The sequence below is a fragment of the Dermacentor silvarum genome, chromosome 2 (genome assembly GCF_013339745.2).
Source record: "Dermacentor silvarum isolate Dsil-2018 chromosome 2, BIME_Dsil_1.4, whole genome shotgun sequence".
Taxonomy (NCBI): domain Eukaryota; kingdom Metazoa; phylum Arthropoda; class Arachnida; order Ixodida; family Ixodidae; genus Dermacentor; species Dermacentor silvarum.
The window spans coordinates 179,579,447-179,595,751 of NC_051155.1; the positions used below are offsets into that span (position 1 = coordinate 179,579,447).

Here is a 16,305-nt window from a genome sequence, read left to right on the forward strand (position 1 = left end):
TTTATTTCCTTTGCTTGCCCAGTTTCAGTGGGGATAACAAAGGGACAAACATTAACTGCTCAAGGTGATAGGTTCTCGCCCCTTACATTGCAAAGCAGCAGCATAGGGCATCAACAATAGAGACAAAATTGCTGCAGCCCTCATATAATGGTAATGCGCATGAAGCAAAGGTAGAAATACCGATTCAGACGCAGCGCATACACAAAAGAGAAACAATAACAACTGTGCACAACGTGAGAAAACATGAGTGAAGAACCAAGAATAAAATATTTTAAGCAACATTCTTGTAAAGCAAGGAAAGCATACACACCAAGTCGATTAACACACTTAAAACTACTATAGCTACTGTTCTTAATATTTAACACGAAGGGGTGTAACTGAACACAATGCACATTCCCTTTCATGGTTCTCATGTCGTCCTGCGAAGTTTCAAGTTCTTTTTTTTTTCTCTGGTGGATGCTGGGCTTGCTGGCTCTTCTTTTTGCCCGATTTGTAACCATGCAGTCGTGCAGCTAGGCACAAAGCAGTGACTTTGACGGCGACTCACCCCTGAGCACTTGTCAGCACCGCACGAAACATAACTTCGCACAAGAATTTCCAATAAAAAGCGCGAGAAACTCGCGAACCAATTCGTATCGGGCGCTCAGCTCGACGTATAAACGAGTGCGAGCGCCCCCCGGCGGATGCATCACAAGGCGGCGACGGCGGTCGCCATAGGCGCCGCCGGGCGCCAATGGGGCAACGCGCAGGGCTGTTGCCGACGCTACAGTGTACTACCGACGCCATCCGCGTTTCCCCGCGTTCGCGCCGAACGCGCGCGGTGTCCGTGATAAGGCTGTTTCACATGGTGCGATTTTGCACTGCGATTTTCGCAGCTGCGATTTTCGCAGATGCGAAATTCGCAACGGCCATTTCACATGGTGCGATGTCAACAATGCGATTATGCGACGCCCAGGGTTGCTTGCTGCCAGATTTTGTCGCACACGCCGCATAAATTCGTTTAATGTAATGAAAAAGACGTGCGCGTTATAATATAATTGACCTCTCTTTATTAGGACCAAATAATACGTGCGTTTTGTAATTTAAAAGCGCTTCAAAGTTTAGTTTGTTTTGGAGTGCGCAACAGCGGTTTGTGAAGTTCAATACGAGGAGAAATGGCGGACGTAAACAGCTGTTCGCAGGTGGTCGTTCAGCGTTGTGTGCTGTCTCTGTGTGTGTTTTATGCCTGTGTCGTTCTACCTTCGGTTAAACAAATTGCAAGAGGACCTATCAACAAGCCCTTATAGCTGTTGTCATCGCATGTGCAGTATTCGGGATTCGGCGGAGTCGTCATGTCAACGCAGAGACCCTCGCGCTACCCGTGATTAACGTCAGCTTCTGAAAAACGGATGTGTGTGTATTGCTCGTTATTGCGCATTAGTGGTTCCTGCTCCTAGCAATATTCTTGCACCAAACTTAGCAGCAAGCACCAACCCAAAAGCTCACGTCTGCCCCTGAACAAAGCCGCAAATGATCTGTGTGTAATTACTGAACGTGCAATGGAATTTGTGTTGTGAACGTCTATCTTAGCGCCAGCCTGGGTCGTCCGTCTCGGCGCCTGTGCTGTAATTATTCATACAAGTGCTCTCTGAATATTTCGAAAGGCGTAAAAGCCGACACCACATTTTTTTTAGGAGCTGCAGTCACTAGTGTACGTAGTATCGTATCATTCTGGCAGACATGGGCGTCGTCTTTTTTCTCGTCCTGTTTCTTGCGCTGTTAGTGTGCTGTGAATCTGTATCAAGAAGCTTAAGTTAATATGCTGCAGTACGTAGCGCAGCCGCGTATCCACCCGGCTAACATTAAAATACCTTGTTAGGAGTACGTTTGTTTGTTTAATAACAAAATTGAACGCTAAAATGTTGTATTCATGGTTGCAAGTGTAAGGTAAGAAGCTATCGAAACTATCCGCTAATGGCATGCGTGTGCTTCTACCTGCTTCAGCACGTTATCCTTAAAGTGAGGCTGAATACCCCTGATAACCAAAAACATATGCAACTGGAGCAGGTGCTATGATTCCTCTCCTGGAAATGAAAGCCAGCATCCCAGTCTGTTAAGCTAGTCATGTACTTAACCTATATTAGACCAATGTTAGAGTATGCCAACTGGAGCCATTTAAAACTGGGTTATTTCACCAAAATAAGAAAGTGCAAGGAAAGTTTCAAGGTACAGTCTAATCTGGTATTCCCGAACCTATTGTATTAGCAAAACTTTATGCCTCCCTGAATTGCCTGCATTAACCCAATGCTGAAAACAGGGGAAGCTGATTCCCTTTCTTGCTGTTGAAAAGCTGCTAGAATCTCAATAACAGACCACTTATGTTCTGAGAGAAAGTGAGGGGCACTGACAATATCTCTAATCTTTTGTATGAGCCTTCACCTTGAACGAAAATGGAATAAAAATATTTACCTTTGCAAGCCTCAGAATCCAAACATTCTCAAAATTTTGAGGAGCCACATTAAATGTTTGAGATACAGACAATAAAAAGGGTGCCTAAGTACAAGTGCACACTGAACACACTTGAGTGGTTGAGTGGCCAGCTGCGAATGCAAAAGCGTCCATAGCTGCTACCTCGAGGTAACTGCTAGGTTGCACGTGTGTTTCTCCTATAGCCCATGTACCTGGCAAGGGGAATGGTTATACGTAGTCCTGGGCTTTTTCTTTTTTTTTTTGAATAGGTGGTGGCTAGCTGATTCCATCTGTTATTATTTATCATTTGTGTGCATCTTATGTGCAGGTGTTTGTGTCATGTTCTGATTGTTATACGTGCAGTGATGCAAGCATCTTTTTTTTAATATATTGCACTACAGTCATTTATTAAACTTTGTGTTGAAATGTACAAAATGTGGCCACCCAGTAATGGTTAGGACAGACAGCAGGATTGGCAAAAAATATTATGCAGATCCAATGCACTTGCTTGAATCGACATGAGGCGAAGCTTTCACGCAACGGTCAGTTGAACTCTAGAAAACTAACTGCAGTGTTTACAGTTGTCCTTATTTCACCCGATGCAACACGTACTCATAGACAATGTTTGCTTATTCACCGCACAGGTCACATAATGTAATGTATACATAGCACGGTGAACTCACTCAAACGTCGGCTCACTAAGACTTCGAACTAACCGTGAGTCTGAGTTCGTTTCAGCCTGACTGAGTAGAATTTTGGTGAATACGAGTAAGAGCAAGCTCAGTTGAGTAAACGTTTAGTGAATATTGTCATGTGGTAGTCGGGGAAAGCTGATCCAAGTATAATTTTAGTGAATATGAGTCAAAGCAAGCTCGGCAAGTAGATTTTTGGTGAATATGACTCAGTGCAAGCTCACCCGAGTAGAATTTTGATGAATATAAGTCGGAGAAAGCTTGGCTAAGTAGATATTTGGTGAATATGACTCGGTGCAAGCTTGCCTGAGCAGAATCTTTTTGAATATTAGTCAGATCAAGCTCGGCCAAGTACAATTTTGGTGAATATGAGTCAGAGCAAGCTCGGATAAGTAGAATTTTGGTGAATATGACTGAGCAAGCTCAATTGAGTAATGATGGGATATGGTTATACGAGTTTATGCAGTAATACATGTAAGTGCAGACTCATTAGCAACATTGCCTCCATCTTAATGGGCTATACCTACGCCTCGTGATGTGTCTGCACACTTTATGAGCTGTGGACATGCAAGACCCACCCACACTTGAAAAGATACTATCATTCATACGAAGGAATGCAACCGGCTGACTTCACTGCACAATTTTGATCTGCTTTTGTTTAATGAGTTATCTACTGCTTATAAAAACAAGGTGTTCGCCTGCTTTTCGCATTATTGCATGTGTTTTACAGGAAGTAGAGACAGAGAAGCAAGAAAAGGCAAGGATGTTTATGGCTATGTAGTTTCTTAGAGTACTGCGATATGTTACAACCAGCATAAACAAAAGTAATTCGATGCACTGAAGTAAGCGAAATGTGCAATTACCTTTTAATGTGAGGGTTAATACAGATGCAGTAAGGATACAAAGTCTGCAACACACTGAAGGTTTATTGGTTTTTTTATTCAGGAGAAAAATAATGCATCAGAAAAATGAGAAAAAAACTGTTTAAATATTGCTTCGAAAATAAATTGGCAATACTGCTTATTCCCAGTCAAAGCGTGAAATATGCTATTGTAGAACATTCATTACGATATCCAGTTTGCACGTTCGCTTTGCGTCTCGCAGCGGAAGTAACAGAACCTTGAAATGAGATAATTCATTGGGGAAAATGCGCATGAAAGCCCCAACCAACCGACTGCAACTAAATGGTCGCGCGTATAGCGTGACCTATTGACCACAGCATTTGTCCGTAGTTGCATATTCTTTAAATTGTTCCGTCCGTAAAAGCATACGGCGATAAAACTGTGGCGTTTTCGTATATCGCGAGTTGTCTCCAGAACCAGAAAATTGGGACGACGTCCGAAGGCCATGCCTTCCCGTGAGGGACACCTCGTAGTATTGACACACTCGCAGCGCGTGTGAATAACGGAAAATCACGCAAAAGTACGTACTATCAGCACCCGAAGCCAACCTAAAAAACAGCGTCGCCAGATTAGCAACGTAGCGTGTCAACAAACTCGTAGAAATCACAGAACCGAATCTGACTTACGAGTTTTTATCTGCACTGTTCGCGTGTCGGTGCTGATGTTACGTACCGATTGCGTAATCCAAGGCTCCACTCAATTAGTTGCACTGTTCGAGGCTCGTTGATCCAATATTTATAGACGAAAAAGTATCTATAAACGTTGCGTTGAGCGACCGCCGCCATTTTCCAAAACAGACCGCGAAACACCTCTCGGCGCAATTTCGACGGGAAAATCGCAGCGATTGCTGCGACGTTGCGACGCTGCGACCAACCGGTTGGTCGCAGCCGAAAATCGCAGAAACGGCCCTGCGACTGCGATTTTCGTCGCATGCGACTGCAGCCGGCGCCTCTGGCGGCGGCTCGCAGGTTTCGACCGGCCACGCCCCGGCAAGTGTGGAAGCGCAGCTCGGCCGTCACGTCACCGGAGAGAGAGAGTTCGGAGCCACCGCGACGGCGGCAGAACTCTCGCTGACTCTGGCGAGTACATGTAAGCCTTGACATGGCGCTGAGCCGTGCTCCCTCAAGGGCTGCAGAAGATAGCGCCAACCTTTCCCTTTCCCTCAAGAACCACTTACCTGACATGGGACGACCAAAGAAGATCCGGACACCCGAAGAAGCTGCTCATCTTGAAGCGCGTCGCGCGGCCAAGCGAGAATCAGCGCGTCGGCGGCGAGGCGATCCGGAATACCGTGCCTAGCAGCACATAGCATTTCCTAGCAAAACTCAGCCAAGCCTAGTAAAGCCTGGAAGAAGCTGGTTGTTCACCAGCTCCGCTGTTTACTCCAGCCTTCCGCCACTAGTGCAAGCTGCCCACATTTTTTAAGGGGCGAAGCTCCTTAGGGCGTGGGTGTGTCCTTCCTCCGATGTAGTATGTAGCCACCTGTAGTTTTATGACGTGTTCACTAGATGGCGTTCCGGTTCCACTTCCGGTTCCACTTTGCACGCGTTCGGTGCGAACGCGGGCAAAACGCCGACGGCGTCGACAACAGTTCTGCGCGTTGCTGGTGCTGCTGCATGTCCAAGTTTATACAGGTGATAAAACTACCTTGAGTCGACCCCATGGCTGCTTCGCATACTACACAGGGTTCCCCTACGGGAAGATGGTGTAATTTTCTCTCTCGTTCCCGACGCGCGCTCTCTTTATCTCTCGTTGGCGCTGAGCCGTGCTCCCTCAAGGGCTGCAGAAGATAGCGCCAATTACCTTTCCCTTTCCCTCAAGAACCACTTACTATCATCATCTCTCGTCCGTAGCTGTGGTTTACCCGAATGATCCCCCGGTGCTTCGCCCACTCATCATCATTCACTTCGTGGATATGCTGTGATTTTTTTCTTTCCTTCCTTTAGTAGTAGTGAAAGGGCTCTGGATATTTTTTTTTGTATGCATGTGTATGCATAGAGTTCCTCACTATATTACCGTGAGAAATTCTATGTGTGTATGTATGGTTATATACATTCGTAATAGCGAATTGCGCCACCAACTCAAGCAATCTATCCGTGACGTCATAGCTGTCATTACATGTCAAAAATAATAAAATGTTTAAATAAATTTTGTCAGTTTGGGTAGTACAATCTAGTTTGGCTACAAGCAGCTATAAGGTCAGGATCGAAGTATGGTCAAATATCCTTTAATTGTTTTTTTTTATCATCACTCAATCGATGTTGCGATGACCAATTATGCGAAATAGGAGACAGTTAAATGAAGAAAACGGCATTAATGACAATAAGTAACAAAAAAAAGGAACGTACTACAGTTATGTATTACTTACGACGCTATTTTCCTGTTATTCTGCCACGCTGTTACTTTCCAAAACAAAACACGATTTTTAATAGGCGAAAGCGACCTACAATATGACACAAATGCCTGTGAACGCATAGCGTGATTACGCACATTGTTCAGCGTCACTTGCGATTTTATTCGCTTTCATTCGGTTGCGAGTTCTACGAAGCCGCATATGCAGTCCACTGTACCCAGGCTGGGGCGGAATCTTATAACGGTGCCGAAAGCGAACCGGTTCGCTTGCCCTCACGTGATTGGCCGGAATTGTGGTTGCGTCAGCGGCCGTCTGAGACAGTGGGACGGTACCGCAAATTTTGAGCACGTCACGCATCTGTCAATCATATTCAAAGCGAACCCGTCGTCGGCCGTGAGTAGAACCGCGAAGACGTAGTCCGCTTTGGGTTCCGTTGCTGTGGCTTGGCTGTTTGCTTAATTTGCGACCTCGGCCGCGCGCGCGGGTCGTACCATCTCGGAGACTCGCGGGCGGTGCGCGCACGCGCGCGTTGATTATCTCTAAGGTATGACTGGATAGACATGAAAGCATGGCGGCACCCCTCAATCTTTGCCTCGGGTTGCTCTTCCGAACCCGTCAACGACTGGAGGTGCTAGACGCGTTTTCAGAGTTGACAGATGAGGAGTTTCGGCGTCATTATCGTCTTTCAAAAGGAACCGTCCGATGGCTGGGCAACGACATATCATAGAATAAAGAACCAACTTTCAAAATTTCCGCACAACTGATGGTGATGTGGCTATTTCCTTTGAGTCGAGTGGTTACAATTTTTAACGTGTGGATTAACACCTGGCGACGAATAGTTAAACAAATGGTAATATTATAGTGCTTAATGTACAATAAAGGAATATTTCAAAACTTTCAGGACGATACTTCAAAACTTTCAGGACAATATTTAAATAATAGTTCATATTTATTGAGCAAGAAGAAATATTCCGCAACTCCTCGATTACACTTCAGAGGCGGCACCCTCTCGTTTATTGAGGGGCTTTAGTTTATTGGTCGCGTCCTTCCCGTCTTCCACCTCCGGCCACGGCCGGGCTCGACTGGCGCGCGCGCTCGCTTCTTACGGCCTTCTCACCCGTCGGGGAAACAATGGGAGAGTTTCTCAAGACGTTTCGCCTCCCGTCGGCGGTAGGGGCGCTGCGACCCTGACCCTGCTCCGCGTACATGCGCTTGCCTTCGCGCTCGCACGATCGTTTTCCCGCGCATTTTATTCGGTGCTCTGTCAGTGTCGTTCCGTATGAAGTAATTTGTGGGCTCCGCGCCCAGAAGGACGCTAATAAAGTTCTCCATCCATCCATCCATCCAACCTGAAGACGGTCGTACAACGCCTTTAGTACGCGCGGCCACAGCCAAGACTTGGCGCCGTTCATTGCAGATCGGTATATAACTGCTGTGTGATAGTGTATTGCTGTCTTCCGTATTGCAAGTCGCGTTCCGGGAAAACACCCGGTGTTTCTTTTCACCAGTTCCCAAGCAATGAGTTTCAAGCCCGAGTTTGTAGCGCTTTTGGACAAGATATTTGGACAAGATAGCATCAACTAATAAAGGGGAATTATAAGATCGACATAACAAAGATCATAGCCTTCTCCTCCGGATGCGCTACTCGGCAAATACATAATTTCACTATAACTCCTTTTTCCTCACGCAGCAACTCTTTTAAGTATTCTTTTTTTACGCGCACAGTAGTGGACTGGAACCAGCTAAAAAATGACGTCGTCTCTGCGCCAACATTAACTTCTTTTTTATCATGTTTACAGTGACATTATTTTGTTTGTGCCATGTTTGCAGTGACAGTGTTTTACTTCTTTAGAGTAACGTTGCGTGTGCCCAACCTGTACGCTTTGTATTTATTCAAATAACAGTTTTCTTTATTACCGTGTGCATTTTCTGTACATAACAATGTATTCGTTATGCTTGTACCACCCTGCTAAAATCACCGCATGGTGATTGCAGTATTTATAAAATAAAAATAAATAAATGGCGTTTTTTTTTCGATAAAGCCTCCGAACACCTGCCACGCAGGAATGAACTAGAAGTACTCGAAAGAGCAGTGCAGCCCCATTTACAACGCGCTCCCATCTTGAGCTGCCCTGAAGGTGTTGACGACAGTAATGCGATACGATCCGCAAATCTAATTACCGAGAAGTTTCTGAGAATACTCCTTGTAAATCAGTCAAACCAACTCACTGAAGAAAACAACAAGCCTTCGGCCTATATGTACACAAGCCGCCAAGGAAACCCTTCATATTGTAATTGTGAATAAGACACATTTGTGAGCTACTGTGCCCGCAAGAGTTTTCGCCTGAAAGTATGGCAACCATTGTAAGTGCCATACGAGCAATACATATTTATTTTCTTTCCTCAAAATGCATTTGATGGCGGAGAGCTGTTCTCCCGGCGCATGCATCCCCAGTGAATTTAAAGAAGCTTGATGTATTAATACAGTTACACTGCATCCATTTATAAGAAGCCTAGATGAACCATTTACGAGTCCTCTACAATTAGGCGACTTGTTCTTGAATGCACGGTGAGGTAAGAAGCGCGCCCGACCCAATCTTCCAGCGTTGCGCGCCTGCACAGATCGGCTGGGAGCAGCTGAGCAAGAGGGTGGGGTCGCAGCGCCCCCCTCCAAGCAGCGGCGATAGGCATGAACTAGCCCCGATGCGAAGGCCGTAAGAAGCGAGCGCGCGCGCCAGTCGAGCCCGGCCGTGCTCCGGCTTGGGAGTGACCTATTTAATGACGTAAGCGGCGAAGCTAACCGGTAATGTAGAGATCAGCCAAGTGGTGGAGGTGCGGTACACGATCGACACAATACTACCGTATTTTGGGATAACTAGACTTCTCGAAATACTGCCAATTGTCTCATAATTTTAAAAATGTTTCACTCGCTAACTTCTTCGTTTTCTGAATATGTATCCTATGTGCAAAAAACATCAAAAAAAGGTCTACCGAAACCGAAACTAGTCACCTTACCGACGCGGGCATGGCTCTCAAGATTTCAAGGTTGATTAAAAAAGACAGGCTATACTTACTTATTTAGGCGAAAATGTATTATAATGAAGGAAGTTCTTAATATTTTTTATCTGTCTCTTGCAAGGTGTCAAGATTATGCCAAATTTAGCACATAAAGACGCTGAACACTTTTTTTCTCCATCATCATCATCATCATCATCATATTAATTTATTTTTACTCGCACTGTCGCACATGGCCGCTACTCGAAGTTACTGCATTTGTTGACAGTGGTGACATTTGAACTTCTGCTGTCTTTTATCGTGTATCACCTTTCAAAAGTGCACACAGAGGTCCGACGTAACTAGGCAACGCTTGTTCCACAATCGTACCGTGTTGTCACTAACGTTTTAGGCAAGTGCCAACGAATGTCTTCGGTCTTTCTTTGTGCTAGTATCTAGCGTGTTGTGCAGTCTCGCGTCGCGTAAGGGACTGACCTGCTGGCGCAATGAAGGCAAGCAGACCAGACGCCGGGAAAGGTCGTGGCGGCTGGGACGGTAAGAGACATATATTGGGTTGCTACACCACACCGAAAAATGTGCTCAGCATGAATACCTAACCATAGTTAATTTGCGGTGCTATGTTTACTACAGACCAGCGGCAGCAGAAAGGTGCGAGACCAGATCAGCCCAATAAACGAAAAGTGTTTGTTGGGAACATCGGCGCTGAAGCGAAAGAGGTAACGTGTAACCATCATCCGTCTTTGTTGCAGGTGTACTTTTTTCAGACCTTGCGCGAAAGCGTCATCCATAATTGTATTCGGTGTCACGCAGGCAGACGTTCGCCGGGTTTTCGAAAAGTACACCGTGGAGAATGTGAACATGCGCTTCGAAGGAGAAAGGAAGGCGTGAGTTTGTGTTGCATCAAAGTTTATTACAATGTGTCGTGTGCTATGGCCGAAGCTTCTTTGCTGGCGATGACTGACGGCGTAAAACAGTTGGTTTAAGTTCTTTAAAAGGACATTAGGGCTGCCAAGCTAACACGTGAATAGCAAAATTCGTATAAAATGTTATAACAAAATGAAACTTTAAGTACGGTCATTTGAGATCACAATCTCAATGAAAAGACAAGAATGCAGGTCCCACAAAAGCATGCTGCGGAATCTCTTCGCCCTTCCACATTTTAGTAAATAACGCGAAGGCGCCAAAAGTAGGAGCCCTTGTATATTAGCAGCCGCTATAGCATCAGTCAGGCTCAACATGCATGCACAGCAAACATAAGCAGGCGTGGGTAAGGAAATGTCAAATAGCTGAAACACACAAAATGGAGACATCCTCACCAAACAACCACCTCGCTAACTCTGAGAGTGCAAACTGGTGCATGTTGCAAACAAGGAACATGTGGCATGGAAGGCCAAGTGGCCGAGAGTTTTTTTCGTCGACATGGGCATTACTTGCATCTTGGGAGCACAAAGCCCTACCCACTCACCTGGTGAAAGAGGCTCATTGCAAGGGTTATTGCATGGGCAAGGCCAATGTGAGGTTGAGATTACAAGGAGGAAAGGGACAAAGGTTCTGAGAAGATTGTTCACTGGCATGTGTACGTTTTGTTTTAAAAGCGTATTTCATTTTGCATTCTTGACTCATCACTGACGATAGATATCCTTGTGGAACCGCATACTCAGTTTATGTGCACATAGGGGCCTTTGAATAGGAGTGCCTGAGTGACTGCTTCTTGTTTGCCTGTGAATTATGACCTCTGGGGCTCATCTACATTATGTGGCAGTTACAGCTAAGAAGTTCCTCTGCTTACATTTTTTTTTTTTGTAGGCACTGCTTTGTCATCTTTTCTACTGAATCGGAAGCAGAAGAGGCCCTGTGTGGCTCATTTATGCTTAACAATCATCCCATTGCTGTCAAGAGTCCTAACACTAGGCCTGAGCCTGTTGGTTTCAACTCACGGGCTTCAACAGGAGCGGCTCGAGACCACCGTGAAGGTAATCATTACTTGGTGCAACAGTGAACTTTTTGTGAATGAGTAGACGCCCTTATCTACAGCAAGGTTCCTACAGGTATGGCTGTGATGCCAATGAAAATAATTCTGGTGCTACCATTGCTAGATTGCATGCTAACTGGTCTGTCCTTTTGACTTCATCTCTATGCTGTGCTTTGCTTTTGTGCTTGCACAGAAAATGTGTGTTGATTGGAATTCTCAGCCTGGCCCAAGCCCATCGCTAAAGGCAGTGGGATCGGTCCAATCCGACACTACATTTCAACAGACCTGCATAGTGCGAGAAGACCCGCCGTGGTTGCATGGGGGGGGATCAAATCGCGGCCACGGCGGCCGCGTTTCGATGGGGCTGAAATGTGAAAACACCCGTGTACTTAGATTTAGGTGCACGTTAAAGAAGCCCAGGTGGTTCATATTATTCCAATGTCCCTCACTACGGCGTGCCTCATAATCAGATTGTGGTTTTTGGCACGTAAAAGCCCATAATTAAAATTTTTTAAGTCCGAGAGGCTGCATATGCAACACTCATTGGCTGAAAGCACCGCCTCAGGCAGTCCGGGACTGTCGGAGACGGATAATCCAAGAGACCCACTTTACGCCTTTTGGACTTTCTCGCAAACACGATGCAGCTCATGAGCCAGGCATGTGATGTGTAGCATTTGTGGGTGGAAAACATTCAGAAGTGATACCGTCTTGTGCATATAAGGTGCTGCTTCGGTGTGCAGTAGCAAAACCTTAATGTCATCAAGTCTGGATGGTTAAAGCAACTTCAACAAAGAGTTGACAAAGTACACCATCGTCTCACTATTTGTTTTCTCGCCTTCAGTTAATTTCTCAACTATCAAATGTACAAGTGATATTCTGATGACGTTCGTGGTTTCATCCATAGCATAGTGTTCCACAGAGGCTTGCACTGATCAACAGAAGTGCGCTTGTGTTTACAAACCGAACCTAGCTACTTGGCCACTGCAGTAGTCCAATTCGCAACATTTAATTCCCAGTGCCCTCGGAGTCCCCACTTGTGGGCATAAATAATAAAAATTTCATCCTTTCATATCAAAATTTCAAAAGTCAGCCTTAATGTGCATGAAAAAGGTTATCGGGTAGCACTTCACTTGAATGTTAATGCTCTGCTCTACGTTTTGCATCAAGTTCAAGAAGCCAGCCGAAAACCAGCACAATAGCAATTTGGTGAATGTGTGAACACAAACACGCATGCGTGCGACAAGCTCTCGTAGACTGAGCAAATCATTTAAAGGATGTGTTCTTTAACTACACCACTCATCTTCACTGCACAAAGAGCTGAGCATTGCAGTAGCTTCTCACCTACTTTCCTCATGGCTGACAGAACACAGTCCCTCCATCGGCGGAGTAGCACTGAGATTCGCGGATCAATTGCCGCAGGAGCGCACTTTTGAGCGTCTTTGTTTTTGGAATCTTTCGTGCACCTCATGCAGTGGTGTATGAGGATGAGTTAAGGGAAACACTGTAAATAATACAGCTAGAAAGCAACTACAGTCATTTCACAATGCGAGGCAAGAAACAACAAGCCGCAAAAGCGTTTTCAGTAGGTGTTGATGGTTTAGAGGTCGAGTGCAGGTGCTAGTGTTGCCAGCGGATGTAGTATGAGAATGTGTGCAAGCAAAGCGAAACCAAAACATGGAAAATGGCATTCTTAAGCCCTTAAAACTCGGAAAAGGGCCATGTTTAGTCCCTTATAAACCAAAGTAGGCACGAATGCCGAAACAGGCACTTAAAGCCACAATTAAAACATTACACTCAATCATTACTTTAAATCATTACACATGCTTAAAGGGCGTGGAATGGCCTAATTCGTGCTTATGTTTCTAATAGGCACGATAGCAACGTAAAGAAAAAATAGGCATTTTGCCTAAAGTTCCGGTCTCTAGTGATGGCAGTGCCAAAGCCTGTGTAGTTTTTATATTGTGCCCTGTTTGTACCGTGTGCTACTGGTGTATTGACTGGTCCCTGCTTTTCTTTTTTTTAGGTTCCAAGGACAGCGGCACTGACAAGTCAAAGGAAGCCTTTCTTGCAAACTTGCCAAACCATATTGAGGAGGTTTGTTTCAATACTTCTGCGAGCACGCCTGCTTGCAGAGGTCTTTAAGATGTTTCTTCAAAGAGCTAAACTTATTTCCTGCTTAACTGTGCAGCTAGAAATTAAGACGTGTACTATGCATGCTTATGTGTTACCTATATTGTAACTCCTTTGATTCTATGTGATGTACAGTCATGCAATTTATGAGCGAGAACATGGGAGCACATTGCTCTTGATACATTCAGCGCAGCATAGTGACTGCATGAGCACTGCAGCCACTCTTTTGCAACTTTTATATATAGGTGGAAGCCTAGTGAGGTTGTGGTAACACGATCAAGCGAGTGGGAGAGGGGGGGGGGGTTAGGAGCGGCAGGTTTGCGCGCATGTCTCCTTTTCTAGCGCTGAGCGCATACGCAGCTGGTGCGCCATGTTTTAGAGATAATCTGCCGTGTGTCCAAAGAGTGGGCCTGCATGCCGAGATGGTGTGGCGTTATGTGCGCAGTCTTTCCCGCGCCTTTAGTACTGGAAGTTGCGTAATCTCAACTTTTGTAGATGCATTGAAGTGAGAGACAGATGAAGCATTCACTCCCCACTGCCTCTCGTGATGGCATGAAACCGTATCTTTCGTCGCTGACTTTCAAATTTAACAAAATGATTTTGTTTCTCATTCAAGTTTGCTTTTACTGGTTGCTCGATAATTTGGAAAATGTTGCGGCTCCTTTTGTGTAAGAATAACTCATCGGCGACTGTACTTGTGTTATAAAAAGGTCGAATTTCGATATAACAAAATTTTGATATATCGAAACAAATGCCGATTTCGCCAACTTCGTTATATCGAGGTTTAACTGTATACTATGCTCAACTGCATTTTTAACCAAGTCTTTGTAAAATCCATTCCAGAAAGCTTGAGGCCAACTGCAACAAAATTTGTGTCGAGTAAAAAGCCTAGTTTCAGATAGTGTTGATACAGAGCAGTGTCCGTGTGAAAATTAACATTTGAAATACAGTACAATGCATTGTGAAAAGCTAGCAGATAGATCTTTGATACCGAAACTGGAAAAAAAAAAATGGGGGGGAATAAGCCTGCTGCCGTTAAGGCTTGCTGGAAGTGAAGCATGACTGAAAACGTGGCTCTTTGGCATGACCTCCAAGACTAGGCAGCTCCCACAGTACGCTGAAAAATCTTGGAGCCACATGCTGCGATTTACATTATATCCACTAACCACGAGGTGCGCACATTGTCTGCTTGGGCACTATTTAAAGGCTGCCAATAAGAAAATTATTACATTAATGGCAGTGGAACTGTGATTGCTTACATTTTTGTGTTGCACATTTGTTTCAATTAAAGAGGCTCTGAACCACTTTTTATCGAAGTGGAGAAGTACATTTGAAGTGAAAATAGGCTATTTCAGAATCACTTTGCCGCAAAAAGTGCTTCAATGCGTTTAGCAGAAGTGGAGTTATTGGCAATCAAACACGGCCTCCACTGTGCTCCCCTTCCTCCTTCAATGCCTTGCACTGAGAAGGCTAAGGCAGAGTGGGGTGGGGCCACAGCGCTACGCCTCGGAAACGTCACTGTGGCGCCAAGTTCAAATTTTATTTTGGACTTCCGATTTTGGTGCCTACGAAGCACTAAACATAAGCGAAATGCAGTTGTCCTCAGCGAGCCGCAGTGCGCTTAGCCACTGTACTCGTGGCGGCACCTCGCGGCCTTGGTGTAGCCGACCGCAGCGACCAATAGCTGCCGTGTATTGAAGTGTGCTTTATTACGAAATAAAGCACACAGAAAAAAGCGAGGATCATGGGGTCTTTTGAAACAAGAGCGTTTGAGAAAAAGTTGACTTCACGTTTCGCTTGCGAGCTCCACTCCACGGACCGCGTACGACACTAGAACTTGGCTGAGATGTTCACAACAGCGTATGCTACCCGCGGATTATGTTATTTCACCAAGCCCGAGGGGTGGTTCAGGATCTCTTTAATTTATAGTGTGTTCGTGGAATTCTGCCTCAGTAACGATGTGATGGTACGTCTTATCATACTTACAGGAACACATCCTCCAACTCTTCGAGAAGTTTGGACCTGAGAAAGTGGTGCTTAAGAAACCAGATAACAAGAAGCCGTAAGTGATATTTTTTACAGGTCACGAAAGTTCTGGTATGAGCATGGTTTGGTATGGCAACAGCAGCTGTCACGAGGCGTACTTGTGGTGAGATGGCGGCAATGTGACGGGGCAGGCTATAGAAAGGTGTGATCATGTACCGTTGTGTTTGTCTATCAAGCATTTTAATCATCCATTCACTTGCATGGAACTTGTATTCACTTGCACCACTGAGTGGCACGAACATCGGTCTTTCTACCAGTGCCTAGACAGCTGCTGTCATAGCTTGTTACATTGTCTTCTACAGCAGTAGTGGGAATGTGGCACCTGTTGCGTTAATCTGTGCTGACTGGCATTTATTGCTCCATACTGCTCTGAAAGAGTCTTTTTTTACCTAAATTGCACCATTGCTACGCCACTTTATAGTTTCAGGGGTACGAAAATGGGGAAGCTGTCACATAGTACGATAAAATGTGTGGCACCGCTGCCTTTTGCTGCATTCATTGGCCACGTTCTTTCATTCATTGGCCGCATTCTTTCATGTCATTACAATCAGTGAAACTGTAACACCATGAATAAGCCAGTGAGCCAGAGTCCAATTCAGTTCTATTGTTTATGTGTCTACCACGAGGTTACAATGCTAGGTGGCCATGCTGGCTGTGTGACTTCCATGTTCAATGCAGTAGTTAAGTTGCAGTAATGAAAGGTTAAGCAGTGTCCACTATGGGTGCAGTGTCCACTGGAGCTAAGGT

The 16,305-nt window shown here is 45.2% G+C and overlaps 1 protein-coding gene across 10 annotated transcripts in view; it reads left to right on the top strand.

Moving 5' to 3' along the window:
• Nucleotides 1-16,305, top strand: part of LOC119442224 (probable RNA-binding protein 19) — a 113,501-nt gene that overhangs the window by 26,629 nt on the left and 70,567 nt on the right. Inside the window, exons 1-6 of one of the 10 annotated variants that reach the window (XM_049661980.1) lie at nt 9,633-9,944; nt 10,041-10,126; nt 10,221-10,294; nt 11,217-11,383; nt 13,406-13,476; nt 15,501-15,574. The exons of 4 other annotated variants lie outside the window; for them this stretch is intronic. In XM_049661980.1, coding sequence (XP_049517937.1) covers nt 9,896-9,944; nt 10,041-10,126; nt 10,221-10,294; nt 11,217-11,383; nt 13,406-13,476; nt 15,501-15,574 — 521 coding nt within the window. In that variant the 5' untranslated portion in view covers nt 9,633-9,895. Of the gene's footprint in view, nt 1-9,632; nt 9,945-10,040; nt 10,127-10,220; nt 10,295-11,216; nt 11,384-13,405; nt 13,477-15,500; nt 15,575-16,305 lie in introns of those variants that run through there. 5 more of the 10 variants (XM_049661982.1, XM_049661981.1, XM_049661979.1 and 2 more) reach the window with 5 other exon arrangements.